General features: G+C 46.5%; 1 protein-coding gene across 2 annotated transcripts; it reads right to left on the bottom strand.

Annotated features, from left to right (window-relative positions):
• SKP1 (S-phase kinase associated protein 1) lies at positions 1–9,334 on the bottom strand. Of its 2 annotated transcripts, XM_027643251.1 has the most exons (7): positions 9,204–9,284; positions 7,146–7,193; positions 6,650–6,746; positions 4,201–4,274; positions 2,835–2,978; positions 2,027–2,167; positions 1–1,276 (listed from the first exon to the last, which is right to left on the bottom strand). In XM_027643251.1, exons 3-7 carry the CDS (start codon positions 6,744–6,746, stop codon positions 1,241–1,243), a joined length of 492 nt encoding a protein of 163 aa, XP_027499052.1. In that variant the 5' UTR covers positions 7,146–7,193; positions 9,204–9,284; the 3' UTR covers positions 1–1,240. The 2 variants fall into 2 exon arrangements, with proteins under 2 accessions (XP_027499052.1, XP_027499051.1); XM_027643250.1 differs by lacking the exon at positions 7,146–7,193 and having other exon boundaries at positions 9,204–9,334.
• Between the last annotated feature and the right edge of the window lie 5,329 nt (positions 9,335–14,663).

The following is a 14,663-nucleotide window of genomic DNA, read 5'->3' as shown; positions in this document are numbered from 1 at the left end:
GAAAGTTTAAAAGCCCTTTATTAATTCAGAAGTGAAACACCGATATTTAAAGTGAGATAAGTATGTTTATTAAGGTTCATTCTACTCTAAGGTTTATACAGAGAATGGAATGCAATACAAGCTAAGAGCACACCTCAAAGATCTACCACACAACCATCCCCTACTCCCTATAAGGGAACTGTAAAAAAAAAAAAATAAAAATCAGAAAACCAGTTACTGTTTAACTAGTTGCAAGTGGCTTTGTCCAAAGAAGTTAAGCTTGATATTTCATTAGCTTTGTATGCAATAATTAAGTCTCTACAAGCTGAAGTATCACATACAGAGGCATAAGATTTCCTGTGGACACATGAAACCATGTTTTCAAGAGCTACATCACAAGGGTTCTTTAAAACTGCCTAAAAACCAGCCACTAATGGCATGCACAGGTCAATAATATTAACTTTGGTAATGTCAGTCATTTTTGGTCAAATCTGGGTTCCACTTTTAACAGTAACATGTATAAAAACACACCCATCCTGTGCATAAAGCAACACACTTTATTTGCTACCAGCTAGAGGCAGGTCTTCAAGACATGGCTGAAATATTCAAATTTAGCTGTCAGGAGCTTGCTTAGTTCTAGATCACATTTTCACTAGTCTATAAGGTAAGACTAACAGGACAAGCAAGTGGTCAAATATTTAATTTTTTTTTTTTTTTAAATGCAGGACAAGAACCATCTTGAAAATCATACAGTTTTAAGTAACGCTAATTTTTTCCACCATGCTTTTGGAAGAAATCCAGTAACTTTTTTTCACATTACCTAGTTCCCCAAGACACACTCTAGTTTGTTTTTCTTTCTGAAACTATCAATACCCTGTAAATACAAGTGTTTTGCTCTTCTTGAGGAAGAAATCATAGATGTTTTTATTTACAACAGAGTCAATCCTCAGCACTGTAACTGGACTTGAATAGTTTAAAAGTGTAATGAAAATGATAACCTTAAGTGCTACTTCCCATAAAGAATCCACACTTAATTCAATTTTATTCTTTGCAAAGTAAAAAGACATCCAATTACGCTAGTAAAAACTCAGAAGATTTAGATTTGTACTCAAAAAACCACTACACATGCAAAGGGAACAATATCCTGCTAACACAACTTCATTTGCTGCTGCATTTGTCTAATATTAACAATTATGAACAGGGCAGTGCAACTAGTATTTGGAACAATCCTTACAGTGTTCGAGTATCAGGCACAAATACTTCACTTCTCTTCACACCACTGGTTCTCTTTACGTACCTGAAACAACAGTTTAAATGTTAATATGTTGCAGTGAACTCCTAAGAGTTGGCTGTCAATTCCCATAAACATTCAGGATTATTTCCTGCAAGGAGGCATCAACTTGGAGCAGCTTTAACTCTTCATGCAGGGGTTGCAATTAGAAAGTCAGTCTTCCAAACTGACCTTTTTATCAATGTAAGCCAGGAAACTTATGCCTAGATTTGAGCAAAACTGGGAAATTTTCCACCAAGTAAAGCAAGTGGATTAGTTTAAGTCTAAATTGCTCATTTCATGACACAGCACTGAAGACAAATCCAAGTGTCCAGTCACTGCCTGTGTATTTAACCAAGGCTTCTTATTCTGCTCTTTCCCAGCTCTGCCATTTTGCAGTTGGTTTGCTGCTCTAGTTTTAAGATCAATGAGTTCATTAAAGATGAGAACCCAAACATCTTACCTTTCCAGTCACACAGAGCAGTGCATCTCCAGCACTCCAAGTACAGCTCCCAAACAGCCCCCTAGGGCTGCCACAAACAATCCTACACACTTTCTTACCAGGTACATGTTGGAGCTAGAAAAATCAACTGTTTTGACCCTTTCAGGCAATGGGCTGCAAGTGCAGTAGACACCAAAAAGTTTTCTACCAGTAGCAACCCAGTTATGAGGATTTTATGTATTAGTTTACATTTATTAACAATTAAATTCTGAAGCACCACACACTAATCCAGCACAAAAAGCCAGCTCAATTATAATTAAACCCAGATCCAGTACCTGTGCTTCTTCCTCTTCAGTGAAGTCATTCTTAATATTGAATGTCTTGCGAATTTCTTCTGGAGTTTTCCCCTTGATCATGTTTGCAACTGTCTTGCATGTGACATCAAGCAAACCTTTGATGTCCAAGTAATTTGCAGCCTGTAGAAGAGTTGCCAAATGTAAAGCCTCCATATCAATATTCTGCCTCTGCAGATGTACTACCAGAGTCATGCTTACACTGCAATTGTAGAACACTGTAACTGCAAACAGATCATCTCCACTTTGAGAAGCTTCTAGCTACAACCTTCAAGTGACACTACCTACAACTTGTTTGCCAAACAAAAGGGAAAGTCATTTGTACCATGAAAAGTACACACTCCTGCTGCTCCCTCTGCAAAGGGCTTTCAGGAGTCTGCAAACATCCAAGATCTTCAGGGCTGCAGTCCTGTTAACTAACCAAGGCAGGTAATGTGGGCTCACAGGACCATACAAGGTACAAATTTGTAAGTCCAAGCTGTATTTTAATTTGTGTGCAGATCTCCAGAACTCCATTACTAGAAATAAAGCCTCAGCTCAGACTCAAGAGCCACAAGAATAAAAGGCAGCAATATTCAGAAAACTGACTGATGAGTATAATTAATGCCAGCATTACACAGACAAGCATTCTAACATCCTCATTCCAGCCAGTAGTTACCAGAACCACTTCCCCTCCCCACATCCCCCTCCCAATGAAGAAGTTACTCAAGAAGCACAAAGGCTGTTTCTCAAGTGCACTAACAGAGATCACTTCACAGGCACAGCCTTTGCACTTTCCGAACATACTCACCAGGATAAGTTCAAAGAGGGTTCCTTGGTCTACTTTCAGAAACTCTTGATCCCACACAGGGATGTCATCTGTTCTTTTTTCTTTGTTCTCATCATCCTCAGGAGGAGGTGGATCATCCTTGTGATGGGTGCACCACTGAATCACCTAATTTTTGATATCAGAGTTTTTATATTAGAGTTTTATCCAAGTGATTCTCCCATTAGGCCCCAACTATAAAACTTAACTTCATTTAGGAAGAAATGGACATTTTTTTTTTAGATTAATGTTAGAATCCTGCATGAACATGCTCAAATCAACAATATTTTAATTTTAGAAGAACTGATCCCCAATCCCAGAGTACAACAAGCCTTCAGGAATCTCAATGAGTCAGTAGCATATTAATTACTTAATCTTAAAAGCCAGCTGCTGGTGCTGTAAAGTTATTACACCCTGTTATAACACACACAGGACCGTACCAAGAAAACTAAACCTCATTTTGCAGTGTTCAATCTGTTTGCAGAAACATAATTATTATTAAGCAGGATACTGCACAGGGGAAGAGTGCAGAGTGGTAACAGCTACCAGCAGGTCATGCTCACCCCAGAACAAAGTTCACCTGGCATGTTTGCCTTTAAAAAACAACCAAACAACACAAGCCTGGGAACATGCAATCTCATCACCAGACAATTAAAAGGAGAATGGATCTACAGCAAGCAAAATCCTGCTCCATTTCACCAACCCAAGAGACTCCACAAGTGTGAAGATATTTGTGTCTGTTCTCTAGGAAAGAATTCCCAACCCTGTATTTACCCCAAAACAGGCACAACAGACCAGTGCTTATTTTGGCACTGCACTTCCTATTTCAAAGCAAAAAGCATCTCAGACAAACACACACTGCCCCACTTTTCTCACGTGACTCAGTTCCATGGCCTGGCAGTGAATTTAATGCCACCAAGTGCACACAGTGTCCCTTGAGCTCTGTCACTGCCACCTGGCACTGCCACTGCCTGTCCTGAATCCTTTCTCTGAACACTTGCATCTCATGAACAGCCACCTCAGTGCACAGAATGCAGTTAAAATCAGTGCTTTAACACCATGAAATGCCCATGTGCACACATGTCCAGCACCACCCCAGCACTTCAGGAAGCCTGGCTGGCCTCCAGCTGCTCTTCCAGGTCACCCCTTTGTGTCCTCTGCCATTAACTCCTGCCAGCCTCACCCCACTTCCCAGACAACCCAGATCCCATGTTCATGCACCTGGATTTGGTTAACCTTGTAGCCAGCACATGAAAAGCATTTTTTACCCAACAGTTCACAATACCCAACTCCCAAGATGAAGTTCACATTTCATTACTGCCATACAGCACAACCACTTCCAGCATCTTACCTTTTTTAAGATAGCTGCATTAACATTTGGAAGAGGGACTGGGTCATCATCACCTTCATCATCCATTCCCAAATCTAAAAATGGAAAGATGACTAAGCAATTGGCAGACAAGACCATTTACTGAACTGGGATGCTTCACCAGTTACCCACTGTTTTAACAACACTGAGGCTCAATGATTGGTAGAAAAGGATCCCCAAATGGTGAAGTCAGGAGCTTTTAGAAAGCTTTGTGGAGCTATGGTTGCATTGTACATCCCAGGTTATACCAAGATCAGGGCAAGTGGCTAACAAAGCTGCCTCATCACACAGAGCATCAACAAACCATCACCTATAAGCAGTCTTGTTAGAGCAGAACTTGCTAGTTCAGTATTCTGGGAATAGGGAATGTTCAGCAATCTGACAAATATTGACATATTTTTACCACTTACAGGGGTCAATCCACAAATTCAAACTGAGAGCTCCCATTCCAGTGATTGTTAAATAAGAATTCAGATCTACTGTGGTAAGTAGAGACAGTGCCTTGTGCTCTGTATGAGCAGTAAATACTGGAGCCACAGAGATGCCATCCTCTGGCTCTGAAGCCTTGCACTGATCCTTTCCAGCTGAAAAAGTTCACATGAGCACAAACCCTTTCATCAAAAAAGCATTTATACAGCACACTTCTGACACTCCTTGTTTTAAAAGCTTGTCAGCATGCTCCAGACAGTTTTGGATAAAGTTTGTCACTCTACCCTCTTGATATAATTAAAGAATCAAAGTAAAAATTGAGAGAAAAACATAATTAAAATTTGGATTTGATACGCAGAACAAATAGCACATTATCCATCTTTGGTTAGAGAATATGCTTTTTTATTATCCAAATGCCAACAGCTGGATGACACCCTGGCTGTCAAAGACATCTTGTAATTAGTTATGTAATGAACTATACAGACCTTCAACATGCACAGATGAGCCAATTCTACATCACCAAGGAACTTCATTTTTAAGACCATATGACCATTGTCACTGATCAAATTTGAACACTTGTGACTGATCAAATTTGAACATTATAAAAAAACCCATGTATTTTTTCTGTATTTAGACAAGTCAGTTGTTGTTACCAGTGGGACATTAACACTACTTTTTGTTTGAAATAACCAGCTTCCTCAACTCAGAACTAAAACCCTGCCACTAAAAGGTACTGCTCGTGTCCCCAGCTAATGGAGACTTCAAAAGCAGACTCTGAGCATGGTGGGGGATCCAGTGTAAGAAATGACCAGTCCAAAATTGTTGGTACATGGAAATAATTCAAGCAATATCTCAAGTTCAGTCAACTCTGCTCAACTTGTCACCATCACCTCCAAACCAGCACTGTCACCCATTATCAGAAAATTGGTACTTTATTGGTGGTCCCCTGACACCCAACACAACCCAACCTTTCAGCTCTTCCCCTCTCAGCTGCAGCACCCAAAACATAACCTGAAAATGCATTTCACCTGTACTGGGAGACTGGTTCTCCCCCAGTTTAGCAGAGGCAAGTTTATGGTGCCCAGCTCACACACTCCCCGTGTTTATCTCCCCCTCCATCCCCACCTGAGTGTCACTGGACACCAGCAGCAACACAGCTCCTGCAGGAGAAAACTGAGAGGAATTGTGCTCCCTAATGCATTCCATCTCCTGCTCCTGCTGCCAGTCATGTTCCACAGCATCTTATTAACAGAAAAAGACTTCAATGCCTGATGTATCTCAACCCTATTTTTACTGTTCTTTTAAGGTGTCACAACCAAAAATTTATACCCAAGAGCATCGTTTTAACTACTTCTACAGAAATATTTTTTTCCTAAGTTAATTCAAGAATACATCAAAAAACTTGAAAAAAAAACCCCAGTAAACAATGAGGATTTGCACTGGAGGGATTAGACACAGTTTGCTCTGTATCTCAGCCATCTGGCACATTTCCCCTCCCCCGCCACGAGTTCTTTTGTTTCAAATTTATGTCAGCAGGAGATCAGAACTAAGTATTTATCCCAAATAATTTAACTGCTTCTACCAGCTCGCAATATAGGTTTCACTTCAGCTCTTTATTGCATTATTTATGACCTCCCACTCCCTTTAAGTGATATTTACATTCTAAGATTGGTTTGGGTGATTAAATAAACCGAAGTTGTTAATATTATTAACGTTCTGTTTGCTCAGCTTTCACAAAACCCTAGGCAGGGCAGTGGGGTGCTTATATTTTACTGGCATCCCTGTAAGTACTCTTAACAAGAGCTTTTTGCAAGAGCACATCCACCCAGAACAGCTTCAGCTACAGCAGCAACTGTTCCAGCTGTTCTGTCAGGACACAGCAAGCTGCTCCAGAGGGCTGGGAATCCTTTTCCAGCACAGTGCCAGTTTGTCTCCTCTGGTCACAGTTCCTGCTCAAGAGGCCTCCTTGAACACACTGTGACCCCCAGGGTCTCACACTTACCTTCCAGCATAGTCTTTATGGTCACAGACTGTTTTGCAATCTCAACATCAACTTCGAAGATCTCTCCATCTGAACTCTGCAGTTTAATTGAAGGCATCTACAAGAGAATTTGACAGTTATTTCCACCCAACATTCAGCAGATGTTACAAGTTTAGCCGACCCAAAGATGTGCATCACCTTTAGTGTTCATATTGCTCCTTCTCAACAGCAGAGCCTGGAGCCACTTAGAGCACACTCGGATTGTTCAGTGCTTGAATCAACAGCCCTAAACTCATTAATCCTCGTGATTAAGAAACACGGATTGATCAAAGCCTAACACTGGTTTAAGAGCTTTTTTTCTTAATGTGAAAGCATAAAATACATAGAATTCAACAGTCAATAGTGCTTGTATTTTTATTGGTTTTTACAGTGCAACACTGGAGCTATTTTCTCTTGAATTAATTTTCAACACTTCCCAAACACTACTTATCTCCAAATCCAAACAACTGCTACTCACTTTGCTCAAATGATGTCAGATCTCAAAAGCAGTTTCAAATGATAGCCTCTGGAACAGAATGACAACATTGAGGTTGGAAGGAATTACTCTAGACAACCTAATCCAGCCTCCCCTGCTCCAAACAGAGTCAAACAAACCAGGTTACTCAGGATCAAAGGCTTTCCCTTCAGAACAGTGTTTGGTTTTCTCAAGAGATTAAAAAGCAATACACCCCTAGGAGGAAGGTTTCAGCACTCACTGCTGCTCTTGCAAAGCAGGAAGTTAGATCAGCACTTTGTTAGTACCTGACATGACCATGCACTTTAACAAAGTTTCTCAAACAAACTGTGATCATAGCTACAATAAAAACCAGCAGGCTTCGAAGATGTCATCAGCAGAAACACAAATTTTACAAGAAAACATCTTTCTGGATGTTTAACAACTCAAACCCAGAAGTAAAGCACATGACACAGCAGCCAAGAGTCTTGCCAGCACATGCAGAGTGTGGGGGTATCACTGCACTGGAACCAGCTGAAGGACAGGACAAACACGACTGTCTGCCTGTATAAATTCCATAAACTGATTCTCAACCAGCTAGCAGGATGTGTCATAAGCTCCTTTGTTAGCAGCAAACTATTGCAACGGTTTCATTTTTTTTCCCTGGAGTTACCTGCTTCAAGATCACTGAAGCATGTGTTTGTACAGCCTGCAAGGTATTCAACAGCTCTAGGAACAAAGAATTTCAAATCAATCTCAATTTCCCAATGTCCTTTTCCCCTACCAAACTTAGGAGCCTTGCACACCAGTTCCTGGCAGCAGTACTTGAGCTACCAACAGTGAATTAGCTGGGCCACTTGCAGCAAACTTGCATTACCCCTTTTTGAAAGCTCATCAGTGTGGCTCAGCCTGACAGAGCTGCTGCAAAGCCAGGCCAAGGGAGGCTCGGCCAACACACGTTATTAAGCAGCTCACACCAGCCTGGAGCCCTCATTGCTTTAATTTCCATTTGGCAGCGAGCAGCCAGTTAATGTTTACACAGCAGTGAAACCCTATATGACAGTGCTACTTCTAATTAAGATGGGTGTTCTGGAGGGGCACAGTCATGATTGTTCCAAAGGTACAAACATATAAATACACCCACGTGCACAGAAATAAAACCTGGATTATAAATAAAATAAAATCTTGGGTTAGGAGCCTGAGTGATGCTCCGGGAAAAAGTGCTGCAGGCACACATTTCAAATTTGATGCATCTGTTCTTGCAGTGGCTGCCTGGGAGCTCTCCAGAACAAACCCAGCCTCCTGAGCCCGGCTTACATAATCCTGCTCAGCAGAGCCGGCCAGGGGGGAGATGCTGCCCGGGGATTTCCAGCGAGACCCTCGTGTCACCCAAACCCGCTTCTAAACAAGCCCTTCAGCTACTGCTGAGGGTCTGAAACCGTGAGAACGAAGTTAATCTACTGCCTTGTCACTGATAACAAATCGGGGTTTCACCCACGTTTCGTTATTTTACACCACAGAGCTCAGTTGCCTGGAAAATATATTTAAAAGAGTCATTTTCAGCAGCTGCAGCAGAGCTGTGGCAGGTGCCGGTCCCTGGGCAGCAGCACCGCTGGGTGACTAAGCAGGAGAGTCCTAAAAGCTTTATTCGACAGCAGCAGAACAGGCGGGGGGGCGGTCAGAGCCCGACCTGAACCACGGCGATCACCGACACGGATAATCCCGGGACGCCGCGCTCAGCCCCATCCCGGGTGGATCCCGGCGCGGTAACCAGGTGACCAACTCGCCCCCGAGGCGCGGCCGCCCCGGACACACCGGAGGGTCCCGGGGGCTCCTCCGGCCGCTCCCGTGGGTAGCGCTCCCCACACCGACCCCCGAGGGCTCCAACACGGGAACCCCGAGAGCTTCATCCCCTCCGAGCGCGGGCGGGCTCAGCCCCGCAGGGCCCAGGAGCGCCCAACGCTCCGCCGCGGCCCCCGCAACGACCCCACGGGCTCTGCCCGCGCCAGGCCGCTCCCACCGCCCCCTCACAGTGCCCCCGTCGCTCCCCTGGGCACACCCCAGGCCCCGCTCGGGCCTCACCTTGAGGAGGAGGCGACGGCAGCTCCGTTCGCACCGTGAGGAGGCGGTGGCGGCGGCGCTCGGGCCCGACTGCGGCTGCGCCTTTTATAGCGGGCGGGGGAAGGGCAAGGACCCGCCGCCTCGCAACCGACGGGCTGCCCGCCGCGAACGCCTGAGCGGAACGCCCCGCCGCCGAGCTCCGAACGGCGCCGAGGGCGGCAGAACGGTGAAAACGCGGGCCCGTGCTGCCTCCCGCGGGGTGCAGAGTGGGGAGAGGAGCCGGGGGGAGGGCGGGGAGCGGAGCGAAGGGTGCTGAGTTTGTCAGGCAGTGAGCGGCGGGCAGGGGGCCTCCATGAGCGCTCAGGCGCCGCCGCGGGGGTCCCGGGACGGGCCGTGAGAGTGATCGGCGCCCGGACGGGATCCCCGCGGGCCCCAATCCCCCTGATGGTCCGTGCCGGGACCCGTCCGGCAGCGCGTGCAGTGAAACCCCGTCGTGAGGGTGCAGGAAACATCTGTCAGTGTCTGCAGAGAGAGGGCAGAGGATAGACCAGGTTCTGCTCGGAGTGGGGGGCCCGGTAATGGCACAAGAGGAACGGGCAGGAACTGATGCCAAGGAGGTTCCACCTGGACACGAGGAAGAACTTCTTTGCTGTGCAGTGAACCCAGCACTGAACAGGGTGCCCTGGGAGGGTGTGGAGTCTTCTCAGTGGGGATATTCCAGAACCTTCTGGACACAATGCCATGTGCTCTTGGACGGCCCTGCTGGAGCAGGGAGGTGGGACCAGGTGGCCCTCTTTGGTCGCTTCCAGCCTGACCCACTCTGTGGTTCCATGAGGTGTCCAGGGCACTGTGTTGTGCTGTCACAGCACTTGCTCCACACTCTGGTGCTGAGCCCTTTGTGGCAAAGTGGCCTTTAAGTAGGAAAGATATTTACACAGTGACAACCCTATATCACATACATAGAGCGTGAAGCCTCCAAACTATGTCTACTGAGACCTTGTGATTGTACCTTCATCACATTTACCTCTTTCCCCCTCAATCACTCCATCTCCAGTGCTGAGAACCACATTCACTGCATATAAACAACACTGCCTTTATTTTCCTTTTATTTATTTTATTCCTTTATTTTCCTTTTATTCCTTTATTTCCCTTTTTTCCTGTTTGTTTTTTTTGTTGCTGTTGTTTGTTCATTTGTTTTTTTAATTTATTTATATTAATACTCCTTGGTTTGGAGGATCAGAGAATGACAGAAGGTGGTCTGTGGAGGACATATCTGCAAATCCTCAATCCCCTTTCCCGATGTTGCCAAAGCCCAAGGTTTCTGATTTGGCTCCTGACCAGGGAGCAGAAGCTCTCAGACTGCAAATCAGGCTCGGCCAAGGGGGGATGGGGTTTGCTCTCACCACGAGACAAACCTCATGGAATCTCGGAACAGGCTGAGAGCGAAGTTCTCTGCTCGCTTATAGCTGTGGGTGAATTAAATTAAAAATTATACTCCTGATGAGTTTTGTACTCGGTACAGCTCTCTGCAGCTTTCCAAAGGAGAGAATTCCGTCCTCGGGGGATTTCGCTGTTGAATTCGAAGTCTGGGAAAGTCAAAGCAGCATAAACACCGCACGGCCCAAGAAGAGGCAGCCGGCTGGCACAGATATGCCAAATGCCGGGACGGCACCTCCCGCTGTGCCCCACATATCGTACAAAGAACCTCCCCGGCGCTCCAGATGCCTCCCGTTATCTGCCCTGCAAGAGCAGCTGCTGCGGCGCCGATAGCCCGAGTGCTGCCTGCACGGCAGCGTTAATGGCACAAAAAACCCGTCCTTGGCTAAAGCTGCGAGGCAGAGAACATGATTGTTCCGCAAAGGGCCGGCCCGATTTCAATTGTAGGTAACGACTGTAACGCAAAATAATCCTCAATCCGAGCATCGCCCCCCTGAGCGCAGAGAATCGCGCCGTGTGTCGGCCACGGGGACGCCGCAACTGAGGTAAAAACCGCTGCGAACGCAGGCGAGGGAGGGGGAAGCTTAACACTAAAGCAAATACCTGAAAAGATTGGAGCAACTGAGCTTGGTTTAACGCTTAATCAGATCCAGAAGAGCTCTGACCTACATACTGGCAGCATCCCCGGGCTGGGGCTCAGCCGGCTGAGCGGGGGAAGGGGTTTGAACGCGCCGGGCGGGGGGAGCAGCTCCCGAACGCAGCCCTGCCCCGGCTCCACAGCCCCGGATTCCCTTCCTGGCTGCTTCTCTCAGGCAAAAATCACAGAGCCTCCCGCCCCTCAGAACACCTCACATTCCACTTTGACTGAGAAACTACCTTTTTTCTTTTTTTTTTTTTTTTTTTGCTGCTGCTGCTGGTGATTTAGAGACTATGGAGATAACACACTGATTATTTTTCAATACCGCAAGCGTGACATGGGATTGTCAAGGTCTAATGACAATCAGGCTTGAAAGGGCTCAGCTTTGCTCCATGAAACTGCACAGAACTCAGCCTGGATTCTCTGAACCAGAGAGAGGTTCCCTGAGCCAGGTACAACCATGGAATCTGAACCAGAACCTCATCTACATCTAGGGGAGAATGCTGCAAAAATCCTCTTCCTCCCCTCCCCCCAGGAATACAAAAGATAAGGAACTTTTTTTTTTAAAACAAGCAGCCACATCAACAAGTTTGAAAAGAATTGAAGTGACTGGTTCACTGTAAAACCAGAAAACATCAGAATTATTCATGTGAGAGAGATGGCAGGAAGACACCACTGAGCTCAAAGGCCTGTGCCACTGTTGCTTAAAGCAGCCTTGCAACAATGCAGTGGCAGAAGAGGAAAATTCTTGTTCTCAGTACAAATCTGAAAAAGCTAATTATATGAAAAGCTAATTATTGCATTTCCACTTCATTAAAACTTGTGTTGCAGCAGCATCCTTGAGAAGGAGTCACTTTTCATTCCCGTTGTATCCCAGCAGCATGAGATGGTGGGTGGCAGAGCCCAGCACTTGGGTGAGAGTCCAGGCCATAGAATCAGTCACAGAAAGGTTTGGGTTGGGAGGTACCCTAAAGCCCATCCAGTTCCACCCCCTGCCAGGGGCAGGGACACCTTCCACTAGCCCAGGCTGCTCCAACCTCTGTCCAACCTGGCCTTGGACACTCCCAGGGATCCAGGGGCAGCCACAGCTTCTCTGGGCAACCTGTACCAGGGCCTAACCACCCTCACAGGGAAGAATTTCTTCCCAATATCCCATCTAACCCTGCCCTTTGTCACTGGGATGCCATTCCCCCTTGTCCCAAGTCCCTCTCCAGCTCTCCTGGAGCCCCTTTAGGCCCTGGCAGGGGCTCTCAGGTCTCTCTGGAGCCTTCTCCACGTGAGCACCCCCAGCTCTCCCAGCCTGGCTCCAGAGCACAGGGGTTCCAGCCCTCGGAGCATCTCAGTGGCCTCCTCTGCAGCTCCACATCCTCCTGCTGTTGGGGGTCCCAGAGCTGGACCCAGCAATGCAGGTGGGGTCTCATGAGAGCAAAATAGACACCAATGGACTGACCAAACCCAACAACCAAATTCTGCCATGCAGACAGCAACTGGCTTTTTTTCATTATCAGCTTCTGTTTCTTCCTCTAACTCTGCTCACATTCCCCTTACATAACTGCAGGGATTCAAGATAGTTTAAAAAACTAAAGATGAAGGGGGAAGGGGGAAGACTAAAAATAGAAACACCTACCTCAAACCTATTTGCAGCATCTACTTCCTAACCTCATCCTCCCTCCACCTCCGCACACTTTAAAGTGATTTTTGTACCAGTTGTGCCTTGGCATCCTCTGAAATCATCTGGACCGTTCCAGAGGAGCCCAGCCCGGAGACAGCGCTTGTGAGAGCCTCGCCTGAGCAGAGGGTCAGGGCAGGCCGGGCAGTGCCACGCGGTGGCGCCGGGGCTCGCTCCGAGGGAGCTCAGTCAGCCCCGGGAGATGCGCTCCCGAGCATTCCAAGAACTCCGGGAGAAGCGCAGGCTCGCTGTATGTGGCCTTAAGAACGACGTTAAGTGGTAACGCATAGAACTGTGAATATCCTTGATATATCCTTGATATAAGCACGAGGGGAAGGGAACGGTGCTGGCTCTACAGGGCTGCCTGGCACTAGTGTCCAACCCTGGAGCTGTTCAAAGTCCAAAAAGCAGATTCCAGGCTGGCTCTGACGCCACGGATGATAACGAGCAGTTGCTTTGAGGTTTCAAAGTCCATGGGAATAAAGATAGTGTGTTTCAGAAGTCAGGCTAATTCAAAGCATTTTTAAAAGAGATTCCAGGGGAAAAGGGGCCGTCCTGTAACATTTTGACACGGCTGAGCTAAAGCTGGATAAACTCATGACCAGACAGTCAGAGAACCCATCCCCAGCCTCTCTCTCTCTCCCGGGAAGCTGTGGCACCCCCTCCCTCCCCCGGGCACGGTCCCAGCTCCAGCAGCAGCCGGCTGTGCTCCTCTTCCCCGAGGACAATACGGCGCTGGAAAAGGAGCAGAGCTGCCTGGAAAGTGGGTCAAGCGTGGAATGAACCACCACAGGATCCTCCCAGACAGGGCTTCTCCAGGGCCCCCCCTTTTTCCTTATAAAACAAGGAAGAGAGCAGCAGTCACTGCCCACTCCCGCACCGACTGCCGCGATAAAGGGTTTCCCACAAGGTTTATGGTTAGGCTGGGGGTGTGTGGGGGGGGGTGTTTTTTTAAACTCCTGAAAAATAGAGGCAGTTGGGAGCCAGCCTAAAGCCTTTCAGCCCAATCGATCATGCAATTAGCAATGTAAACAAGTCACATTCCTCTTTGACAGTTCAGCGCTCTCGGTTTTAAATGCATAATCCAGAAAACCGGTTATAGATTTAATGAAACAAATAATTAAAAAAGCCCCAAGCACCCAACCTCCAAAAATCCAGATGTGGTTGGGGAGAAATCTGACAATGAACACAGAAGTCAAGACAACCAGATAGCAAAGGTTTAGTTCAATTTATACAACCTTGTGCAATGATATGAGGAACTGCAAAAAGGAAAGTTTTCTCCTCACAATCATTTTCCTGCAAGTTTTCATCCAGGATGCTCCATCACCAGTCCCAGGTACTATTACCAACTAATGTTTTATACACCAGCAGCAATCAGTTTAATTCCCACCCCAAAACAGTTCTGTTCACCAGAGATTAATTAAGAGATCAGTAGTTCAACCCATCTTAAGAGAATAAAGCTTTTAAGCTGCAGCACAGGTTTTAAAAGGCTAAAGCATGCAGCACTGCTTAATTTCAAACCTAAAGTGTTGTTTCAGCCTTTTTTTCCTGTCCATATGCCAAAGCACTCTGGTCCCTTGCTCAAGAGAGCAGCCTGCCTTTACTCCCATCCAAAAAGGAACACAGCCAAATGAATTAGAGCACTGAAATAACTTTTTGTAAAACCACAGAAGGCTGACTCATGAACTGCTGACTCTGCAGGGCTTTGCTGGTGTGTTCATGGGTACTGAAAGATTTC

This window comes from Corapipo altera, unplaced genomic scaffold (assembly GCF_003945725.1).
Source record: "Corapipo altera isolate COAL_440 unplaced genomic scaffold, ASM394572v1 75, whole genome shotgun sequence".
Lineage (NCBI taxonomy): Eukaryota > Metazoa > Chordata > Aves > Passeriformes > Pipridae > Corapipo > Corapipo altera.
Note: the sequence above shows the minus strand (reverse complement) of the source record. Positions and strands in the feature narration are given on the sequence as shown.

Coding starts and splice junctions, on each gene's coding strand:
- SKP1 (XM_027643250.1), bottom strand. CDS start 6,746: ATGCCTTCAATTAAACTGCAGAGTTCAGATGGAGAGATCTTCGAAGTT. Junction 2,979..4,200: donor ATGCAGCTATCTTAAAAAAG/GTAAGATGCTGG, acceptor ATCAAAAATTAG/GTGATTCAGTGGTGCACCCA. Junction 1,277..2,026: donor CTGAAGAGGAAGAAGCACAG/GTACTGGATCTG, acceptor CTGTTGTTTCAG/GTACGTAAAGAGAACCAGTG.